This window comes from Euwallacea similis, chromosome 3 (genome assembly GCF_039881205.1).
Source record: "Euwallacea similis isolate ESF13 chromosome 3, ESF131.1, whole genome shotgun sequence".
Classification (NCBI taxonomy): domain Eukaryota; kingdom Metazoa; phylum Arthropoda; class Insecta; order Coleoptera; family Curculionidae; genus Euwallacea; species Euwallacea similis.
The window spans coordinates 6149580-6172003 of NC_089611.1; the positions used below are offsets into that span (position 1 = coordinate 6149580).

Sequence of the window (22424 nt, forward strand, 5' to 3'; positions counted from 1 at the left end):
GTTTTAGTGCAAATTTCCTAAATAAAACCATTAATAAAAACCATTTATTAAGCTTTTACAAACCTTAACATCAATATAGATATATGTCCTTTCTGTACAAATAATTTACACTGGACTAGTGTCCGTGGCCTGACTGCTATAGGTCGTAATATACTTCAAGGATATAGATTCAGGGCTGGATTTGCCGTCCTCGCTCCCACGTCGAGGAGGGCAGAAAAGCTGCTTAAACACGCACGTGTAGCAGATGAGCAAGGCACCCACTATACACCCCCCAACAACCAGCGTCAGGGCTACTTCGAGATAGTGCCAAAATCGCATGGTAAACTCACAGAGGGGTTGTATCGGTGACATTAGCGATAGACGATGTAATCTGTGAATTTAAATGTAATAGCACATTTTTAATACATTTAATCGCACATTTTTAATACAGACATACCATCCACTTTTTGTTGATATAAATAATAATCAAGGTTTTCATTGTAATTCTGTGATGATTTGGGCAGGCACGTGTACGACCGCCCTTTGGATTTTTACCCTGAACATCTTCTCTACACTTGACTAATATCCGTAGGTTGGCTGCTCAAATGCGTAACATACTTCAAAGAAATCGACTCGGGGCTGGGTTTGTCCCCATTGTGTTGGGTCTTCCTTCCCCTGGGTGGGCAGCACAAATGTTTAAAAACACAGCAGTAACACAAGAGGAGCGATCCCACTATACAACCGCCGACGCACAGTGTTATGGCAATCTCCATGTATTGCCAGAAGTTCATGGCATTTTGTCATATCATCGGTTTTGGACTGTCTATACGTCCAAAAATCTGAAAAGAAGAAAGTAAGAATTAATTATAAAATTATGAGTGCATTTTTGCATTGTTCTTACCCCTAGCGATTTAGCAGTAAGGAGGAAATGCGTTTGAATATGCTAATAGGTGCCTAATTAATGAATTAAAATAATCTTTATTTATAGGGCAATAGGTATTAGAGCTAACCGATTAAGCAAACAGCGCTAAAATTAGACTATAATTATTGTAGGAGGCAATATGTTGGCTTTTAATCTGATTAAGGGCCGTAAATACATGTTCAGATATTGATATCGGTTCGAAATTTTATCGTATAAAGTCAACATTTATCGGGCAAAGTGACGCGAAACGCGAGTAATTGATCTGGGGCTGGTCAATATTATTTTCCATGAAAAATGTATTTAGGAAATTGAAGCTCTCTGGCTAAGTGCGCTTAACTATAATTTCTGACCGAGAGAGAAAAATCCTTAATTATGATAAAGAAAATATTCTTTTGTTATGTTTGAATTTCGAGGGTTCTCTTTATTGGGGAACAATTTCTCCAACTGCGGCTTCTCTGGTCCAGAAACCTGGAAAACTAATATTTATCCAGATTAAAGAATGTAATCTAAAATTGTTTATTCTGCTTTGTATCGTCGTTCGTCATCTACGTCCAAACCGCTACAATCCCGTCCTGGGAATTATAAGGTACACATTTTTTATTCCGGGATTCTTCCCGGATTACCTTATTATTACCTACAGAGCTTACCCAAGAAGTTTTACATAAATTATGTATCCCGCGGCTTTGTCTGTAACACTTTATATATAATAGAAGTTTTGGGAAAGTTAAAAGAGCCAGAAGCCTGATTATACAATAAGAGTCCTCGAACATTTTCCCCGGTATGTTCATAACATAATCAGAGCGTAATGGCTCTATTTATTCCCCTGACGCTCCCTAGGGACCACCCGACTGTCATTTTTTTTCGTTTGTTATGGGAATCATATTCTGGGATATACGCTATTTCCGGCCGAATTTGTAATGGAAATTCCATGAGACGTGCGAAGGGTGCCACAAGGGCTTAGGGGATGGCTTAGGGGATGTTCGTATTTTAACCGTGTTTGTATTGGCTGCGTAATCGGCATGATCAATCTTGATACAAGCACGTAAATCGGTGAGAATTAACTATTCCGGATGCAGCGATTTGTCATATTATCTGGAAATTCGTATAGATTCCCGATAATATGGTGAATGGAATTTCCGCAACTTAGATAAATTAACTTTGAGGTATATACAGAGTGCCTCTTTTATTTAATTAAGCATAGAAATTTAATGAAAAGTGAAGGCCGCCGCCCGGTGTAAGCTCCGCGATAACATTTCCACTTTCATCGCGCGGCGCTATGATGTTTCGCCCAGAAGCGTCTAATGAGAATCTCTCCATAAAACTGGATAATTTAGGGCACAAGTTTATAACCGCTTTCTCGGTTTATTTAAAAAAAAAAAGCAATTTGGGGATGACTTGTATTAGAATTTATTGCGTTTACAGCCTCGTAAAGATATTCCCGGAATTCTCCATTTTGGCCCCTGCAATTGTAGTGATGTTGAAGCATGGAAATGCTGTCAGCCTTCCTAATCTGTTAATCATCTTAATTGGTAAATTAAGCTTGGGGAAAATCTGAAATCCCACGACCTCTATATGGCTGTTAATACATTAATTATCATAATGAAATGGTGCTCGTTATCTCCGCATAACAATTAATCCCAGCCTCATAACGTAACTTGGAACTTGGCTACGAATCTACGTACCTACAAACACAGGCAAGCAAATTTAGCTCTGTGAATATTCAGCGGCATTCACTGTAATTAAATTTGTTGGTTTTGCAGGAGGGATAGAGAATATAATTGTCGCGGAGGTATATGATATTATCAACCGAAATTAATTTTCAAACGAGACAAAGGGCTTAAAAGGGTTTAAGTTGCGTCAGCAGCTTTGCGCATCTGCTGGCTTATTCGTGAGTAAGCCTTTCAGGAAACTATCCCTTTACTTATCTAAGCAGGCGCTAGTATTCAAAATTTATTATTGCGATGGAGGGATTAGGAATCGTCGAGGTAAAAAAAGGCAATTTCAAGCCGCGAGGCTCTCATCAATTTTTCTGCCTGTCATCTCTTTATGCAAATACCCTGCTAATTGAAGCGAAAATCGAGAAGATAAATTGATTTTTTTTGCAAGGCCACAAAACCATTTTGCAGCTGTCTTTCAGTGTTTGTTTTCAAAGTTTTAAAGTCTGCAGGCTCTCATACAATTCTCTATTATGCTTTGCTAGACTTCAAAACTAAATAATCACGTATGGTTGAAAATGATAATCATTACCCTTTCTCATTTTCTCAGCTTTCCAGCTTTCCGCATTTAAGCCTGATTTTACATGTCGCAATATCGTGCTGTATTCGTTTTTTAATGCGCACGTCATGTTGATACATTTTTTTATTTGGTCTGTTCTATGATTCTAATATATTAAATGATTTTCAGGAAATTTAGCGCTTCTATTGGTTGTTTGCTTAACAAGCGAAAGAAGTATAATAGCTCTTAACGCACGAGCACGAAGTGTTGTATACTAGCTGCAAGCCAGGGCGGCAATCAGGTGAGTAATAATTTTTTTTCTTGAGCTACACATATACGTTATTTGTCGACAATGCATGTTAGGTAATTAAAAAAAAATCATTTGGACTGGGATCCGAACCCGGGCAATCGTAGTGCAATAGTTGACACTACTTTAGCTTTCAATACAGCTCTGCGCATGATCACTTTCGCAATGACTGACTAGGCGACGCTTTTGTCATTTCTAATTTACAATATTATTATAGGAATTAACATCTTTTAGCTATTTTGAAAACTTGTTTGATGAATAGTAAACGCCAAAACAAAAAGTCTCGCACGTCATCAAAGTTCTATGTCGCGCTGCCCTACGCTGTTGCCACACTTCCGAACAAATCTTTGAGACGATGTACATATAACTTGTTTCAGGACAGTCAATCGTAAGATTTAATAAAAAAATCTTTTTAATTAAAGAATTTTATTATTGTGTAAGTAAATAAAACTCTATTTATCTAATAATCAACAAATAAACAAACATGGGTGTGCGATTGACGGCAACCCTGTCGGTTTAAAAATTTTTTCAGTGGCCATGTTTACATCTCAGTGGAATTATCGAGTTTTAGCTAAATGACGTCACATCAAAATTTCTGACAATATTTTACTATATTTATCTTTATATTTTATTTAATATATTTTAATATATTTGTACCTACATGACCATATTCATTATATTTTTAATAATTAATACGTTTTACCTTCGTACGATAATGATAATTAAATAAATTTCAAGTGTATATTGCTTCCTAGATAAACATAACCAGTGTGGCCATGTTATTTCGTCATAAATGACGTGCGAGATTTTTTGTTTGGCGTTTATTATAATTGAGTTATTGGCAAGGGCATATTTCGCCTAACACAAGAGCATATGACTAAGTAACAATCGTTCCAGCCAGAGCTGCTCATTGCGCTGTGTCCATCAGTTATTTATTTTTCTTAACCCACGTGTGTTAGGAATTCTTAACTCATGCTTGTGTTAGCATTTGTTTTCGCGACCACTATCTTCGTGGATTATCTTTGCTCCTATAGAGAAACGCGAGAAAAAGATATTTACAATAATTTCACTGAGTTTTCTTGGCAATTTGACGAGGAAATATCACTGCGCAAATTAACATCACCACGTTAGGTTAATACACACAATTGACACCTATATTCCGAATCCTATATCATCCCTTTGGGGTGTCCGCAAGGCCATTTTGGAGCCTACTTAAACATCTTTTGTGAGTTATAATAATTGTAATTAAACCTAATACCATTTCTCGCAAAACAAACAAAAATAATTTCTACAAGAAGAAGAATAAAATCTCATTTCCCCGGACTGTCTATACAGCCAGCGACAAGTTCCGAAGGAAACAAATATTTGTGGAAAGGGCCATTATAGTCTGTAATGAATTGCTTTTCCATTAGCTCCTCTAAATTAGACTTTGCAGCCAAGTTTTCAATTAATTCAGAAGCGATCATAATCCCGAAAAGCGTAAATTTCTTCTCTTTGAGAGGTGCTAAAATTTAGTCCCATGTCTGTACCTCAGCAGCCATTAAGGCCTCAATAAAGCGGGGGTTAACTACACGAGTTAAATGACCTTAATTGGGTTGTTATTTTGGTAATGGCGGAGGCATGTCAGATGTCGAACCAGTCACCTAAATTGGGATATTAATGGCAAACAGAACCAATGATGGAAGACATATTCTTGAATGGGCGTGACAAATTGAGCGTTTATCTATTCAAGACGTGTTAAAGAGTTGTGAAATGGAATTCTTAAACTAATTTCTAACTATAATAGTTCTGGGCAGAAGTAGGCACTAGACACTAGGCAGAACCAAAGTGTCGTAACGGGTTCTTCAATGAGAAGAAAATACCTGATAAAAAAGCGAACAGGGAAAAGGGGCAAGGGCCCAATTTATCAAATAAATTTAACTGTGTAAATGACAGAATTCGGTTGGCATCCCCATCATGAAAATAACTTTTTGTTCGTTCCCCAAGTGATCTGCTCCGCAATTTTATTGGGCCCTTTGGAAATTTGTTACCCTAAGAATGAAGGCCCAAGTGGAAGTGAGATATAGTATTGAGTAGGGTTGTAAGGAGGAATTTTTGATGAATATCCAGAAAGAAAATTAAATTGCTTTGTCCAATGAAAGAGAACTTTGGAGAGGAGCGATCTATTTTTAAGCAGTTTTGTTACGAGATTGTTTTTGGAGCGGCCAGTACAAAGAGAATTCGAGGAGAGAAGGACGAGTTTCCAATCGGGATTCGCAAATTGGGTACAGAGAAAATTTGATGAGAAAATTCTGCTGCAGTTTGTTGCTGTGAGACGATTTATTTTGTCTCGTTTCATGTGTTGTCAATTTTCTTTATGATCACATTATGACTTTATTACGACTTGTTCCAGCTATTTTCATTTTTAAATCCAATTTTCTTGATGATATGGTGGTGTCATAGTATTGCATTTCTATTGGAAAACTGTGATAATTAATAATAACAACCCTAAAGTGCAATTCTAAATGGAAAACGGTATTACGTTATAAACCATAAATCAAGTCCATGTAAAAGCAATATCAGACCTCCCTTCCAGTTCCCGCACCTGGCGGGGCCATAAACCTGATCTGTCTTAAAAATTGGAACAGCAATATAAAACACAGCAATAAAATTCGAAAAGAGGCCCCTTATCTAGTTCAGCACGTATTCCCCTAGATTTAATTCTTTATTTTCAAATCTCGACGCAATGAAATTTCCGTTATCTCCGCGAGCGTTCGTTTTATTACATTCCCCCATAATAATCCCGAGATCGGATTTCTATAGACGGCAAATTGCCTAGTTGATCTGTCATTCCGTTCCCATCTCGTAAATAGGATTATATCCTTTATTGTCCAGTCTGCGGGACGGTTTGGGGCTGACGCACTCCATATAGTTTCACTCCCATCCGGGGGCGTCAGCAAGTTTCTGCAAGTGGTTTGTTTATGCTCTCAATTTGTTGTCTGGTGACCTTAGAGAAATAGTGTTGAGTAGAAGGGACCCCCAAAGGAGCAAATTGCGTGTTTTTGTTAAAACACCAACTCAATTTATATCTCCAAAGCTGTAGTACAATAGCAATCCCACAAGCCTGAATGTAAAACTACCCAGAACTTATCAGACTAACTAATTACGTTGAACTCGAGAAAGGGCTCTCAAATTTTGTCCTTTTGCCAACGTTCTGGTACGTTTACTTCTGTTTTGTCTTTATATTATATTATCATATTGAATTTCAAAGCAGACAATGCTCTAAATGGGGCGTCTTATTGAAAACAAAAATGAACGTATTCGTAGAAGTAATACGCCCCGAAATGAGGCATTAAGATACCCTTTTTTCCCAGGGGTAATAAACCGTGTTTGACACATAAAATATTAAACATCGGGGTCAGGACGTGCATTATGCCCTGGGGAAATCGAGATTTCTGTTCGGCATAATTGGCGAAAGAGTTTGCAGGGAGGAAATTGGATTTTTAAATTAAAATGCAAATTATATTCAAAGCAAGCAAACATCGAGTTTCGAGTGCATATAGAGAGCAGATGATTTTCTATTCGAGCTGCTGAAGTTGATTTTATTGAAATGTTGTTTTTTTAAGATAATTTTGTTAGGAATACGCGGTAAAATATCAACAATGTTTGGATCTATTGAACAAAAACTGCGGTGGAACATTTGAGAAGTAAATTAATTTGTGTATGTCTGGTTGCCTCTATTAAATTAAACTGCATCCGTAAACGAGAAAATATACCTCGACAGGTTTTTAAAATTATTGGACAAGCTGTAAATTGTGAGTTCTGAAGTCGATTTTTGTAAATGCTTTGTTTATTAGGATTTAGTAATGTTCTAATAATCATCATAGGGTTTTCTCTAGAATATCACTGAAAAATGATTTGGGGATTTGTACTAGTTGAGCGCTCCTCGTACATAGCGCGCCAAGGCTATGCCCCGTTGACGTCACAGTAGTCTGCTGGATGTTACACAGTAGGAGGAAATGACTATTCTGTAGGATTGAATTATTAGCTTATTTAATTAGCTGAAAACATGCCGAAAGAAATTTCATCCTGGTGAAATATTTTCAGTGGTTTCTCATATAATGTATAAATGACTATCATTCAATTCATTTTATTCCGGTTATTTTCTGGAGATTTGTCCCGCTGCATTCCCTACCGTTTGCCACTATGATAATTTTCCATTTGGAGGGAAATTCACTCTCACAGTCTTAATTAAATTAATGTTAAAATTGCAAAAATTATTATTTCTCCGTCCCGTCTTTATTGATTACTACAGTAACAGGAATTTCCCCTCATATTTTTAAATTACAGTTGATTAACGTACTTTTACTCTGTGCTTAGACAACACACTAGTGGCATAAGTGTATTTTTCTCTGTCAAATAAACCGAGCAAAACAAGTTTACTTTAGCACAAAAGCAAAGCTCCCTTAATACGCGGGTTTACGTTTTCGGCCAAAATGAGACCACATGAATTTTATTTATGGCCAGAAATTTGCCCATCCTGATGTGACGGGGAACACGGTCTTGGGGGCGAACGCTCCCATTTCCCCAAAATTGCTTTATTTGAGCTCTCTTTATATATCTTTTATGGCTAGAAGCATGCCAGCTTCGCAACTTCACTTTTACGCGATATTAGATGGAACTAGAGAAATGACGACGCAGAAAAGAGGAAATGGGGATGTTTTCATCCGGTTTGTGCAAATGAAGTCATTGAAATATCTTATCCCAAAGCCGCCTCTTGTATCATAAAGGAAACAGCTTTTTGGTATGTTCAGAGTAAAGCAGTTGCTTGTTTAGTCTTATCACAATTACCATCAAGATCACTCCGAATGTATTTCAACTAGAAATCTGCCATTAACATTCTTTGCATTTCGGGCAAACGCCGCTATCAACTTCAGTTAGTTCAGCTTAGTGGGTTTTATATTGTGCTTTTGGCGGGTGACTGAGTTTTACTGTCGGGATTACGTGATGCCGCAAACAGATAGTTTCCAATGAGCAAAAAATCCTTATTTTCATTTTAATTTATCTTCCACTTAAAATTTAATGGGAACTTAACTGTTCCACCGAAAAAATGAAACATGAAACTGATTAGAATCTAGTGGGTCAAATAGCCTTGAGGGAATTTTTTTAATTATTATAAAAATAACATCCTTTAAATGAAGATTCCGACGGATGAAGGAGAAGAATTTGCAAATATTTTATTTCCATTTACTTCATCAGTTTCCTTTTCTCTGACATGAAAACCTTCACGTATTTTTAAAAAATTTAAAAGCTCATTCCGATTTCGCTTCGAAATGTTCATTTAAATGCAAAATTATTCATTCCTGTCCTGGGCATTAATTACGCCGCTTTCGTCGCACCATTTTATGGGTTTTAATCTAAAGCAATTATGTTTACACTGGGTATTAAAAAAATTTATGTGGATATGTTGGTGACCGACGCACGATTTAATTCAGTTTTTCTTCGAAAGAATTGAATTTTGCTCATATTTGTGCATTCGTCCTGATCAAAGAAATACCATGTTACGTGGCAAAACTCAGGCAGATTGATCCGTGTCCGCGCAGATTTATAGCCGTCCTATTGGTTAGAAGAAGAGTTCTGACACCAGAAATTGGAATATTAGTAAATTCGCCTCATGAGTTTTCTACAGTGTCGTATAATTAAAATAACAATTAACCTGAACTAATCTGCCTTTATACGTAAAAAACAAATATTAATGAGTTTTAACTTCTTCAAAGCTTTATTAAAGCCAAGTTTTCAAAGCCCGTGAAAAATTATTTATTACAGGAACCTATCGAAAGAACAAAGTTTTATAAAGGAGGTTAAATAAAGTTTTTGCTGCCTCGGAAGTTATTACTGGGAAGCAAAAGCGTCAAGGAAATCTGGAGAAGATTTCTGCATTTAACTTTTAAAGCTCCATCTGAAATCTCATTAGGAGAGTGCCTTTTGGCGATTAATCATAATTTAAAATTTAATTAAATTTCGAGATTTCTAGGTGGATAAAACAGTTTCAATATTGCATGAATGAAAATCAAAACTCAAGATATTTTATAGATCAGACAGTTATACTGATGAAATTAATTAAACAAGAAATTAAGTTTCAAACAATAAATAGCGTTTTACTGATATTTTATTGCAGTTTGATAATGATAATTCAAATTCAACATCCCAAATTACGAATAAAGGCAAAAAGGATTATCGTGTCTAGATATCACTTTGTTGCCAGCTTGACCACGAGATTGATTAATGTTATAAACAACATGATACTAGAAGTGATAATTTCTATTTTGCTTATACTATAGAATCCAATCTGATTGTAATGGGACTGATTTTAGTGCCGATTAAAACAGTCAACACAAGTTTAAATTGACAATTGCGCTTGTGAAACAATCAGCTTTTCCAAACATATATGAAACAAAAATTGTTTTCCCAAGTTTCCATAGGGAATATTTATTTTCGGAGTCAGAAACTGACATGGGGCAATATTTCACCTTGTTTCTGAGATAAACATCGGGACCATATAGCGAGCATACATGTTTCGCCTTTCAATGTTAATGGTGTTATAAAAAGATTTTTGCACTTTTTTTCCCCTGTAGTGAGATTCCCCGTCAGGTCTTTTATTCCCAAAAATAAATGGCTTGAGGTCTTTATTGGAATAGAGAACTGGACATATTGATTTTGAAGTGCTCGCAAGAGCTTTTAAATTATTATCCGTTGGACTGTCAAACTCGCTCCAAACTTTCTTAATTAGATTCCTGTGAATGAAGCTATATGGGCAAACTAATGGGTTAAGATTGTTAAGGAATAAACGGATGAAAGAATTTTTGCGACGCCCTGATGGGTTCTAAAATGGCGAAAAAGAATGAAATTTAGTCAGATATGTGAAGTGTTCATAATATAAATTTTAGTAGTAAAACGGAAAATAAGTCTTCATATTAATCATACTTACTAAAACTCTTTGTAACTAATCACTGTAGATAATTACCTAAAACTTAAACTTTCAAGCATCCACTCGGCTAATTATGTAAATAATGAACTGATTTATTTCTATAGATTAGGCATTCCCTCCCACTGTGTGACATTAAGCAGGATAGAGTGACGTCAACATGGCCTACGGTTATATACGAGGAGCGTTCAACATGTTTGTGTGTGCAAATCCATCTAAATAGCTGATAAAAAAATATAATTTAAATAAAATCTATCTAAAAGAGAAAGCACTAAAATTCGGCACCGAAGGTATTCACAAACTTATAAATTGAATTCTAGTTGATCAATTCAAATTAAATGCAGCCTCGACTGTGGCAGCGAATCTTCTTGTCAGTTGCTCCTTAAATTCGAATTGAAATCATAATATTTTTAGTGAAATATTCAAGCTTTCGCTTCATAATTTTGGGATATTCCCCCAGGCCGGGATCGTCCAGCCTTTTTTAACGTAACTTTTGACTATAACGACACACGCAAATTACGTTTATGACTATGAAGTAGTGACATGAACTTGGACAATTACAGGCTTGCAGTTTAAAAAATAAGGATCCTTAAACTGAATTTTCAGTTAGTCTTCTGGGTAAAAAAGGACGAGGTTTTTTGTCCTATAAGGAATAAAATAATGTTTCGCACATGGGGGCTCACTTAAGAGAGGGACGTTTCATATTCAGCAAATGAATCAAAGAGAGAGATTCCAATCGAAACAAAACAAAACAAACCTCGCTTTAACCGCCTCCCTTTGGAACTCGTTATCTCTTTAGCATTAAAACGTTATGACATTAATTGAATTAAACCTGGATGGAACGTGATATGTACCGAATTTTGAGCGAGATTAGCCTGTTTCATTATGTGTATTGGATGTGGAATAACCACCATATTAGCTCAGATAAGTCCATATAGATTTTGATGAAAACCAATTTCAGTAATTTCCTAATTTTTTTGCATAGAAAATAATGCCCCACTAAAAAGCTTTTTAAATTTGGGTTGCTCAGGAACTAGCCCAATCCAAGAGTTTTCTGTTAAAAGTTTTATAAATAAAGCAAACTGGATTTAAAAGAAACTTTTCGCCTCCTGGAGAGTTGAAAAACCGATTATGGAACGAAAAAAATTTAAACGTCAAGAAAACTTATGGAAGATTTTCACATTTAATTTGGGCTGAAACCTCATTAGGCGGACGATCAATCATGAATCAAGATATAATTAAGCCCGATTGTCTCGCAGAGGGACGTCCTGATGAGAGATGACAATACACGAAACATACTCGAAACACGTGAGAGACATGCAGAATTATCATACAGTAAAACATGCTTGAAACTTTGTAGACAATTAATCATTTTTGCCCTAATAAAGGAAGTTTGGAGGGAGTATAAATCCTCGTGAGGCTTTAGGGACAAAAAGGCGCAGTTGGGTATATTAATTTCACTGTCGGCAGTTATTTTGAAAGTTTGTTTATACCCTGGAGCTGATATTTCTTCCTACGTTACTCGATATTTTTGGTCGATACATTTGACCTTGTTATCGCCCTCGAAATGAACGTCGACGATCACTAAAAGAGGTTTCAGTCTGAGAGTGCACATATCTCAATCTGTTCATGTGGACCTCCAGAAAATCCAACAAGCGATCGATGGAACTCAAATTGTTAAGCCCCACAACATTGTGCGCTAAGGACTCGCCTAATTATTATTAAATCACAGACCCTCTACTTTGTTGTAATAATCGCATTAAATGCCAAAATCCCGAGAAAGGGTCTTATTGCCATCACAATAGGATGTCTGCCTTTTAATTTTAGAATTTTTCTTAAATGCCCTACATTGTCTCACGATTCTCATTATGCTATAGAAATACGTTTGCATCAGCTCTTCTTTAATTACATTTTCCTTTGTCTGCAGGAATTCGTTCGCAAATTGTTCGTATTTTAAATTAGTTATTCTTAGTTTAGTACACTTTAATGCGCCTCAGATTCGCACTCAAAGAAAGTTTCCTTTGCCAACTACTTACGACAAGAAACTCTCTAGTTCAAATAGGAAGTTATCGGCCTTCAGCTAAAGGAAAGGCAACGAGGAAAGTTTCTCCCGAGTTATTTGATTAGGGGTGCTAACCTTGAGGAAATAAGGCCTGTTTTGGAAAAAAATAGATGGAAATTGGATTTGCCGAATCGAAATGCAATTTGTTTGGCAACAAAACCCTTGAAAGAAGACATTTTTTTTAATTAATTCGCTTGATTGAGCAGACTCAAACAATAGACTCGATAATCTCGAACATTTCCAGGAACTTCCAAAATAAGAGCTCCTGAGTGATCATCAGCTAAAAGTTTCCACGACTACACAGCAACCTCAATACTGAGATTCTTCCATCAAGTAAATGTGACAGGGAGAAATTCACGTGAACTTTTGCAGAGAGTTATGACACCAAAAATGGAAAAATGTAAATGTACTGAAAATGATTTATGTTTTAACCGCACTGTAATAGTGTTTCCCCTTTAGAAACTTCCACGCTGTTCAGACTAGGCGAATAACAAATATTTATGGAAATTGCTGCTTCATTTCCATTTTATGGATGAATAGACCCGAAACATCGCCCTTGAGTACTAAAGGCGATTTATCGACTGAAGGGCCATTAGTGCATTATTTACTGGGCGATGTTTTGAGTGGACTGAACTGAAGCGAGAGTTATTTATTGCTGGATAAAGATGCTTTAGGGCATGGCAGAAAGTACACAATAGGAAATTTCAACTATAAAAGCCATCTCCTTTGAAATATGGCCGAATGCGCTTTCGGTATAAGTATTGGAAATTCGGGCAGGAATTCATGGGGCTCAGAGGAGACTTTCGCACTTAAAAAATGAATTAAAGATGTGTTATACATTTGAATATCATAACTATAAAGTTTCTTTAGAGTGAAGGTGTTGATGACGATTTGGTGAATGCGCTTGATTTTAAAAATGTATGCAGTGAAAAATATTAAAAATCATTCAAGCACATTAAAAACAGAAAAATAATAATTGGACGATAAAAATATAACGTTGAAAATATCTATGTTAATACAGGGCATCGGTTTCTACAACTCAACCATGGAGATCTCGGTAACCGTAAAAGATACGTCGCTCTTTCTATTTTTTCCTCAGCTTATTTGCGAAATAATTAAAAATGATTGACACACCATCAACATAACTTTTCCTCCTCTACAACGTAACGAAGTAATTGGAAATCCGACGTTTCGACTTTCGCTAAACATCATCAACTCTGTTTTTTCATATGGACGCTATCTTGGATTTTCACATTTTTTGAATTTAGCTGTTTCTTCTGATCACGATGACGTATCACATGTTAAGGTTCAGTCGTACAGTTTGGTGGAAATACCAAAAATCCTATATTTCCAAGGAGCCTTGCAAATAACAAAATAAGGAACAAGTAAGTAAAGAAAATTGAATGGGGTGCTCGAAGAGTTCGCTCTCCAATTCCAAGCACAGCTCTATGCATCTTCTTAAATTCTGCATTTATCTAAAAATGTTTCTTCTTATTTTGGCCCTTAAAGATTTATAAATGAGGTTAATCTGCTTTTCAATGTTCCAGTCAATTTTAACTCAATAAAGTGTGCAATTTTACTCCTACTTGTGCGTGAAGCCCTATTCCTAAATAGATTTTTAATTTTCTATAGCTCTGGAAGTCATCGGAATTTTTTAGATTTCGAAATGGCATACTCTTGAATTTCAAAATGTGAAACTTTGCCTCAACTTAACCGACTTCGTATCTTCTAAGGTTAAAAAGATGCTCACGATCGAGCCATAGAAATGGACACCTTGGACATAATACAGGGTAGCCAAACGAAAACGAAGCAGAGAAATTTTTAAAAACCTTATTATTTTGGCAAACGCTTGGACATGTCGATCTTAGCATAAAGGGGGAATGTTTTGTGACGTATTTTCGATCCCCTATTTGCAACACCCTAACGGGGACGGACTTCACTCCTAAAATTTTAAATGGAAAGGGGGGTCGAATAACATCATGTTTGAAAGGTCTTTTAATTCTCTTTAGAACGCTAACATACTTACATTTAAATTTTTTCTTAGTTATTTCCAAAAAAATTTTAATTGTAAAATCGTCTCTAACAAATTACTTGTACATTAGTTGAACAAATGTTCAAATTGTTGGCCGTCTATTTCTATACAATTGTAAAGACTTTGCTCAAAATGCTGTCGTACATTTTCTAACATTTCGCAAGTAACTTAATGGCACTCGTAGACTATCCGCTGTTGTAAATCTTCTAAAGACGCTGGCTGAGCCGTGTAGACTTTACTTTTCAAATGACCCCAAAGAAAAAGCTAGTGGATATATGTCCGGTGATCGTGGAGGCCATTCAATTGCCCCTCTTTTTCCAGTCTATTGTCTTGGAAATCTTTGATTCAAGCACTGTCTAATGGCCACTGCATAATGTGGAGATAGATCAGCTTATGGGAATATGAAATGGTTTTCGTTGTATTCGTCATTGTGTTCAATAATTTCAGTTAAAGCCAGATTAGTGGTGTCTTCTGATAATTGCAAATACTTATTTCCATTTAAATTGTCATGTAAGAAAAAAGGACCGACTAAACGGTCTCCAAAAATTCCAGCCGAGACATTTTTGAAGTTATTGTGTGTGCGCCTCACGATAGATTATAGGATTTGTATCAGACCAGTAGCGGCAGTTGTGGTGAGTGACAGTACCATTTAAGAAAAAAAATATTCGATGGAAAAGCGGATATTAAAAAGAAAATTGGGGTTTTCCATGGCTCGCCCACTTATAATTTCGTAAAACTTCTGACGGGGGTCAAAATCGCCTTCATTAAAAAAAGAATAATAATTTCAACTCTCTTTCCGATCGATTGATTAAACCATTACTAAGTTTAAACACAATTCTAGTAAAAAATAAGAAATTTGCGGCAAACAGGATAATACAACGATCAAGTTTTTACTAGTGCCTGTTTAAGTAAACAATAAATAATTGTCGGAATTTAAAACTGATACTTTTGTTCCGGTTAGACCACTTGAACAAGACTTATTGCTCTTATCCCCAATAACCAATGGAGCAAATTAAAAGTTTGCGCTACCACTGCAAAGAGAATTAAACGAGCTTTCAAACAAGGTGCTACTCGACTCCCCTTTTCATCTAAAATTTTAGGTGCGAAGTCCACCCCCCATTAGGGTGTCGCAGAAAGGGAGCCGAAAATATGTCACAAAGCATTCTTTCTCAATAATAAAATCGACGTGTCCGAGCGTTTGCCAAAACATTATACAGGGCTTCTGAAAACTTCTCTGTTTCGTTTTCGTTTGGCCACCCTGTATAGGTGAGTAGATAGAGAGACATATGCGTCTTCGGTTAAATGCTGATGGTGCGTCTATTTTCATCAGCATCTAATCCACTGTACAGGATTAGCACGTGGGGCAATCGCGTAGCTCAAAACTATTCGAACGCAATTTCCTGGGATAAACGATTTGATAAGAACTGGAAAGAACATTTTTATGTAAACTCCTTTGAGAATACTCGGAAGCGGTCTTCTTCTTGCTGTTTTCAGCTAGAAGCTATTTTTTACGTAAAAATCTCCAGACAATCGTTCTTTGCTGTCAGTACTTGGCAAAACTAAACTAGACCGCTAAAAAATGTTTAGTCGAGCCCCCCACAGATTCTGCGCCATTAAAAATGACGAATGCACGAAGAAACGAGCTGTGATTGGCCTATGTGAAAATTCAAATCTACTAACCGGGACTGGCTAAACAGAGGCACGTAAGCACGGCAAGTTATCACAATTAAACATTAACTTGGTCCCATGGTACCAACAGAAAAATAATGACTTAATTAGCTTAACCGCGCAGAGTAATAGTTATAGTCTTGTTTAGTACATCTAACTATGTAAAATTAAATTAAAACGCTCCCGCGCCCTCTGGTATTAAACATTTCACTTGCGGTTCCTCAGGACAGCTAATAGCTATGAAGGGCGTTCGATTACATCCAGTGTGCAAAGTTTTTTGAAGTGTTAGATTCGAGGTATAGTTTACAAAATGAATGAATTCAACCATGGATGAATGAGGAACTTAAAGATGGTTGATCAACGCTTGCACTCTTTTCACTGGGCATTACATTAAATACGCACAATGCGGCCGCAAAGACTGCCGAACTTCTAGTTGTGTCCTCGTATATTTTGTTGCATTTAGTGGTCGATATGCAACCCCCCTTGCATTTAATGTTAATATTTTTAAGGGTATTTTCCTGCCAATTTTTGTATTGCGTATCTAAGCTAAAAATATTTAAGTTTCCACCCTGACACTGGCTCTTCTTATCTAGAGCAAAGGTTTCAAATTATTTTTATATTGTTATTCGCACGTGAAAGTGGATAGAAACTGCAATTTTTCCGCTCCACATAGAGCGTGCCATAAATGCCTCTCCCGACAAATGCAGTTACTCAAATCATATCAGCGATATCGTTTCCTCTCCGTTTGCCTCTCTTTCTGCACGTGACATTAGAGTTTGAGTTAAATGCATTTCAGATCCATAACTGTGAATTAAATTAAACGGCTTTATACCGTCTCAAATAGGCATTAATTCTTCAATTTATTTACAGAAATTCGCTCAATAAACGCCACAATTCACTCAGTAAATAGTATTTACCTATGGCAATTTGCGCTTCCAAGACTTAGCGAGTAAACATCAATTTTGCAGCTTAAAATTATGGCTTTTTAAAAATAGCTCACAAGAGCTATAAATCTCGCAAATGTTCAAATGTTATTGGTTCGAGGGTGATTTATTATCTCTGTTTTATGCCTATTCGCATTGGATTTCTGATTGATTCGTTGGACGCAGAGAAGGGCATTTGGCGTGTGTAGATATCCTTTAAAAATCTCAACTAGTTCAAATTGTGCTGCACGGCGACGTTCCGACTAAGGATCCCCTTTTTGCACTAATTAACACCGGAAACCGCGTTCCTCCCCAACTCCATGAAACCTCACCTAAGTTCAGTGCAAAATCAACTCCCAAGTTACAGTCCACATCCCAAACAAACACCAAATATCTAGACCCGACAAACTTCCGGAAACTTGCTCTATTAAAAGTCCCCTTTATGGCGCGATTTCGGACTTGTTGCGCTCCCGATCCTGGAACGCTGGTTCCTGGATGAAAGCTGGAGAGAAACTGCGCCTGAATCCAGAACGTAGCCGGAGATATAGAGAGCGAACATTCTTGGGTTATACAACTAAACGATGCTATCCAGAGAGAATAAGCGGATCATGTCAGTCGTAAGAGACTATCGAGGCCTGATTAATTAATATTTGTATTTTCCAGAGATATAAATAAGGATTGGGGTATTTGATGCGGATAGGATTGATGGCGAAGCTGAAAGGAAGTGGCAAGTAGCGGAGTCTGGACTGGGGTACAGCAACTGAACATTGTTTAGAAACAATTACGGAGTTCTGCTACGTCTGAGTAACTCGTTCCACCTTAATTTCGTGACTAATTTATAAGGGTTTCGCCCTCTCCTCTGTTATAGAGTAATAAAAGGTTTTTGACGTTTGAACAAGGAAAATCGCTTAGGTTTCAGAGGAATTAGCCTGTTGGAAATTCATGCCAGAAAGACTCAAAGAAAGATGTTAGGACCGAGGGAAATGTTTCAGGCACATCCGCATCAGCAGACTCGAATGATATGCCACGTCATATACACTCTCCATCAGGTCATAAAATGCCCGGAATATTAAAAGGGAGAAATGGGGGATGACACTACGTTTCAAAAGGTCGGCCTTATTATGCCCTATGTCCATGGAATACCAAATAAGACTACATGCTGTAACTCGCATGATGCTCTTTGTATTGATCTAAATTTTGGCTAAATTTTCCTACTGATTCAACATCAGGGTGGCGTACGAATATGCAGCTTTCAAAGTCTGGAAAACGAGAAATTAATTGCGAAATTAGTCGAAAACTAATTGGGTTAATTTACGGTCATAATTGTGCCAGCGGTCATTGTACCGAACGGACCGATTCTCATTGCCACCGGTCGTTGAGCCCTCATTATCATTATCTGCAGCACCATTTTGTACTCTTTATTTTCCATGTACCAGGACGTCTGGAAAATGGAGTCGGCCACGTTCAAGCTCTGCTAAATATCCAGGGGACAAGTTAAAATAATTGCGTGTAATAGATACCAGCCTCAGCTTGCACTTCGTTGCACATCCAACCGAGGAAAAACACCTCCGATATGAGCATTGAGGAGTAGATAAGGGGAAACGCGAAATCCAAAAAGCTGGTCACCTGAAATTACTTATGTGAAGAAGGCAGTTTGGGCCTAGGGAACTCACAGCCATCAGGGGGAATATCACTGAGGCCACTTTCACAGAATTCAGCAAAAAACTCATCAACAAAACGTAGCTGGTAGCATTATTTAGGTCCTTGATGAACCTAAAAATCAACAATCAGAAACTCCTTCCCGACAAAGACACATTGAACCTAAGGCACTCCTGATGATCTATTACCAACTTCTTCAGAAACCGGATCTTTCCTCCCTTGATTTCGCTCTCGTTAAGCCTCTTCAGGCGAATTTGCAGCACCTTAAACCTCAACGCCCCATACATGACCAGGGCGTATAACGTGGTCTGAATCACCCCATTTACCACCACGCTCTCAATTGAGATCCACACATTCACAAATATAATCCCCACAGAGAAATTACTCTTGTCAAAGGGCAGGTACAGCTCGTGCATAAAGGACACGTTATCGTACTTCCAGTAGTCAGGCCCTATTTTCACCACCTCCATTGCTGAGACCCCGATGAAAGTGAGGAGAGTGAAAATTGACGATCCGACAATGTAGCGATTCAAGTAAATGTTTCTCCTTAAAGCACTTTGGTATGATGAGTATACCTCACTTTCGTGAACATTGTTCAAGATTAGGTTTTCGGTTTTGGAAACTTCCAAACACATATTGGGGATTCGGTTCTTGTAGTAAATGATAGAGTTGATCAACATGAGGATTAGGGTAATGACCACTGAGAGGCATTTGCTGATTCGTTCGAATGATTCTTTGTTTGACAAAAGCCTAAAGAGAGTTTTAGAACAATAATTGTGAGACAAGTGGTGAGATTCTAGACTAAATGGTGAATGCAAGTTCAAGCAACAACCCGTGTTCTTTAGTTAATTCAGACTAGTTCGAGGTACTTTATGATTCTATAAAATTGACGATTTCTCTCGACGTGTCAAGACCGAAATGTAAAAGTTACCTCTAATAAAATAGACAATTTAACAGCTTCACAGCTGCATTCATTCTGTGGTGTTTAAACTGTAGTTTCTACGTTATCTGTGTAAATCCAGGGTCGTACCAAAGCCCGATTTAAAAGGCTGACCAAAGCTATTTTAAAAAAAATCATAATAATTCAGCCTCTGAATTGTTTTATTACAAGGTACTTTATTTCTTGACAAATGGTGAATGTAAGCACATGATAGTATTAACGCAGGGGCGTCTTTAAATCTAAATTTTTATTAAGTATTATTTTACCTGATGCTGGCTATTGCTTGAAAAATATTAAACAAAGAATACCACCCAATTACAAACACTCGGTATATTAAATACAGTTTTTTATTAACGTCTGAGTGGATGGTTTCTGTGGGCCAAATCCCCCATAATTGCTGAAAAAGTTTAGGGGTGGCGATCAGCCCCATGTTGAGCCAGGATTGTTTTAGCTACTAAGTAAGAATAAATTCATGACACTATAGAAGATACGTAATAACACCTTTTCGTATTTTTCTTTGCTTATATAGTAATTATATAGTTATCGGGGAAAATGGCTCGACATGTAATTAGCCAGTTAAAACACAAAGAAAAATATAGAGCAATTTGTCCTACAATAAATTTCCATCTACATAATCTTCATATTCTCAAATAATGCCACTCTTTTACTAGTATTTCCCTTAGGGATAAATCGTATAGTTTTAAACTTATCTTTAGCTTGAAGTTTCGCAATTTCATGAGGACTTTCTAGATTGATTTCATCGTAGATTACTTGTTCGTCTGATGGTTCAAGTGAACTCTGCAATTGTATATGCGTTATTATCAGCATTTAAAACAAACATACTCATTAAGTCACCTTCAAAAATTGCTCATCGTTCTCCCGCAAATTTCCATTGTAAAGGCGAACTTCCTGTGGTGCTTGAATGGTCTCAGTGGTAGTTTCCTCGTTGATATCTGTGTTTTGCAATTCTTTTTCATTTATCACTGTTTCTGCCTCAGTATTATCGGTTTCTTCAACCTTTTTTTGTTGTTGTTCTTTTTCCTCTTCTACTCTTTCAGTTTCTTGTGTAAGACGAGGTTCTTCCTCTGCTGGTTCATTCGCCTCTTCAGCCTCTTCTTTTGAGTGTTCTTTTTCATCTACTACCAGGTTTGCCTGTTGTGTAAGACTATGCCTTTCTTCTGGTACATTGGGTAATTCACTCTCCTCCGTTTCTAGTTTCTCTTCCGTCTCTTCTATTAATGTAGCAGAATGTTCCTCCTCCATTTTCTTAGATTCCTCACTAACATCTTTAATCTCTTCATTTCCTACTGTAATCTAGGAAACGGATTTATCGTAGGGTTGAACCTCAGTATTCACTAACTTACCTCATCTTCAGTCGTCTCAATATTGTTCTCCATTAGCTTTGACTTATCTTCCTCCATGTTCTGATGGTCACCTTCCAAGACCTCCATCACTACAATTAGGACACACCTAATTAAATGTTGATTAATTGTGGGATTTAATTGAATATTTACGTTTATAATTTCACTACAGTTAAGTGCTTTTGTGGTCCAGGAAACACTTAATACTGCCTCACCTTTTGATTTGTACTGCAAAAGGGAGATATCAACTGATACCTAAAATCGCACTTGAAACTCAAAATGTATAACATTATGTGTGTTATCAGTGATTTAATTATAAAGCCACCTATGGAAACGGTTTACTAATGATATATAATTCTAATAATCCATCACATGCTTTTATTAAATTATATGCAATATAGATTTATTGAGGTGAGTTATGGTTTTGATGATAGTTAATAAGTGTTGTTTTGAGATTATTTAGACATTACTGAAAATTGTCAACATTTCAAAGAAGAATTCTTATATCAACATCTTCACTGATTAGATAGGAAATGTCTCCTTTTTTTCTTATATTTTGTTCCCAAATTGGTAGGAAACGTAAGTTATGAGATGAACTTTAATGCTAATTTCTACGTAGTAGAAATTTTAACTTTCTGAGAGAATATATTTAAAAAATGAGTTAAAAAAAGTAAATTTTTCCAATTTTAGAGCTACGCAAACAAAATAAACATTTGCAGCATATTCTGTCTTTTCTCCGAAAAATTACACGAGAATACGAAAATGAAAGCGAAGTAAATGATGTATTTACTTCATCAAATATATAAACTTGGCCTTAGTTTTAAAAAACCGCAAATATTAACCTTTCAATTCAGATTCAGAAGCTCCCGAAAGTCGTATTCAAAAACTTGCAATATGTATGCTTGGCTGCATATCCATCAGGAAATATATTAGAATAAACTCAAAAATTACGGCACTTTTCTATATCTACTATCCGTGATTTTTGTATCTCACAGTACAGTGTCGTTATATATTTAGTCAATTTTATATTACAGTTTTTCATTAAATTGCTCCTATGGTTTCTGAAAAATACAATTTTTAAGTTATTCACACCAATACTTATTGAGGGCTCCTTGTAGTATACAACAAAGACTTTTAATAAAAACTGAAGTAACGATTCTAGAGGGCGCCATGAGTATACAATTGGAGGAAATGCACATGTTGCAGGGCAATATCGGATAATTTTCCCATAAAGCTCTGATTATTAATGAGAATCATGAATTATTGCTATTTTCCGGATGCAATTATTCATAGGACATCATTCGCATTGTCCTTCAAAGTGATTAAATTGTGATTTCATCAAAATTTCAGGAATTATTTAATGCCATCAGTCAGAATCACTTTTGTAATTTGA

The 22424-nt window shown here is 36.5% G+C and overlaps 2 protein-coding genes and 1 long non-coding RNA gene across 3 annotated transcripts; all 3 read right to left on the reverse strand.

The window, feature by feature from the left end:
- Positions 1–30: 30 nt before the first annotated feature.
- On the reverse strand, positions 31–17570 carry LOC136419859 (uncharacterized). The gene is made up of 3 exons (XR_010753134.1): positions 17404–17570; positions 437–818; positions 31–370 (listed from the first exon to the last, which is right to left on the reverse strand). It is a non-coding gene; the product is annotated as an uncharacterized lncRNA (long non-coding RNA).
- Positions 17571–18282: 712 nt separating this feature from the next.
- On the reverse strand, positions 18283–20116 carry LOC136419736 (odorant receptor 67c-like). Its single transcript, XM_066406268.1, has 6 exons — positions 19937–20116; positions 18893–19480; positions 18745–18844; positions 18596–18697; positions 18387–18542; positions 18283–18330 (listed from the first exon to the last, which is right to left on the reverse strand). The coding sequence occupies exons 1-6, from the start codon at positions 20098–20100 to the stop codon at positions 18283–18285; spliced, it is 1158 nt and encodes a 385-aa protein (XP_066262365.1). The 5' UTR covers positions 20101–20116.
- Positions 20117–20258: 142 nt separating this feature from the next.
- Positions 20259–21491, reverse strand: LOC136419839 (moesin/ezrin/radixin homolog 1-like). The gene is made up of 4 exons (XM_066406410.1): positions 21185–21491; positions 21035–21123; positions 20526–20984; positions 20259–20468 (listed from the first exon to the last, which is right to left on the reverse strand). The coding sequence occupies exons 2-4, from the start codon at positions 21119–21121 to the stop codon at positions 20298–20300; spliced, it is 717 nt and encodes a 238-aa protein (XP_066262507.1). The 5' UTR covers positions 21122–21123; positions 21185–21491; the 3' UTR covers positions 20259–20297.
- Between the last annotated feature and the right edge of the window lie 933 nt (positions 21492–22424).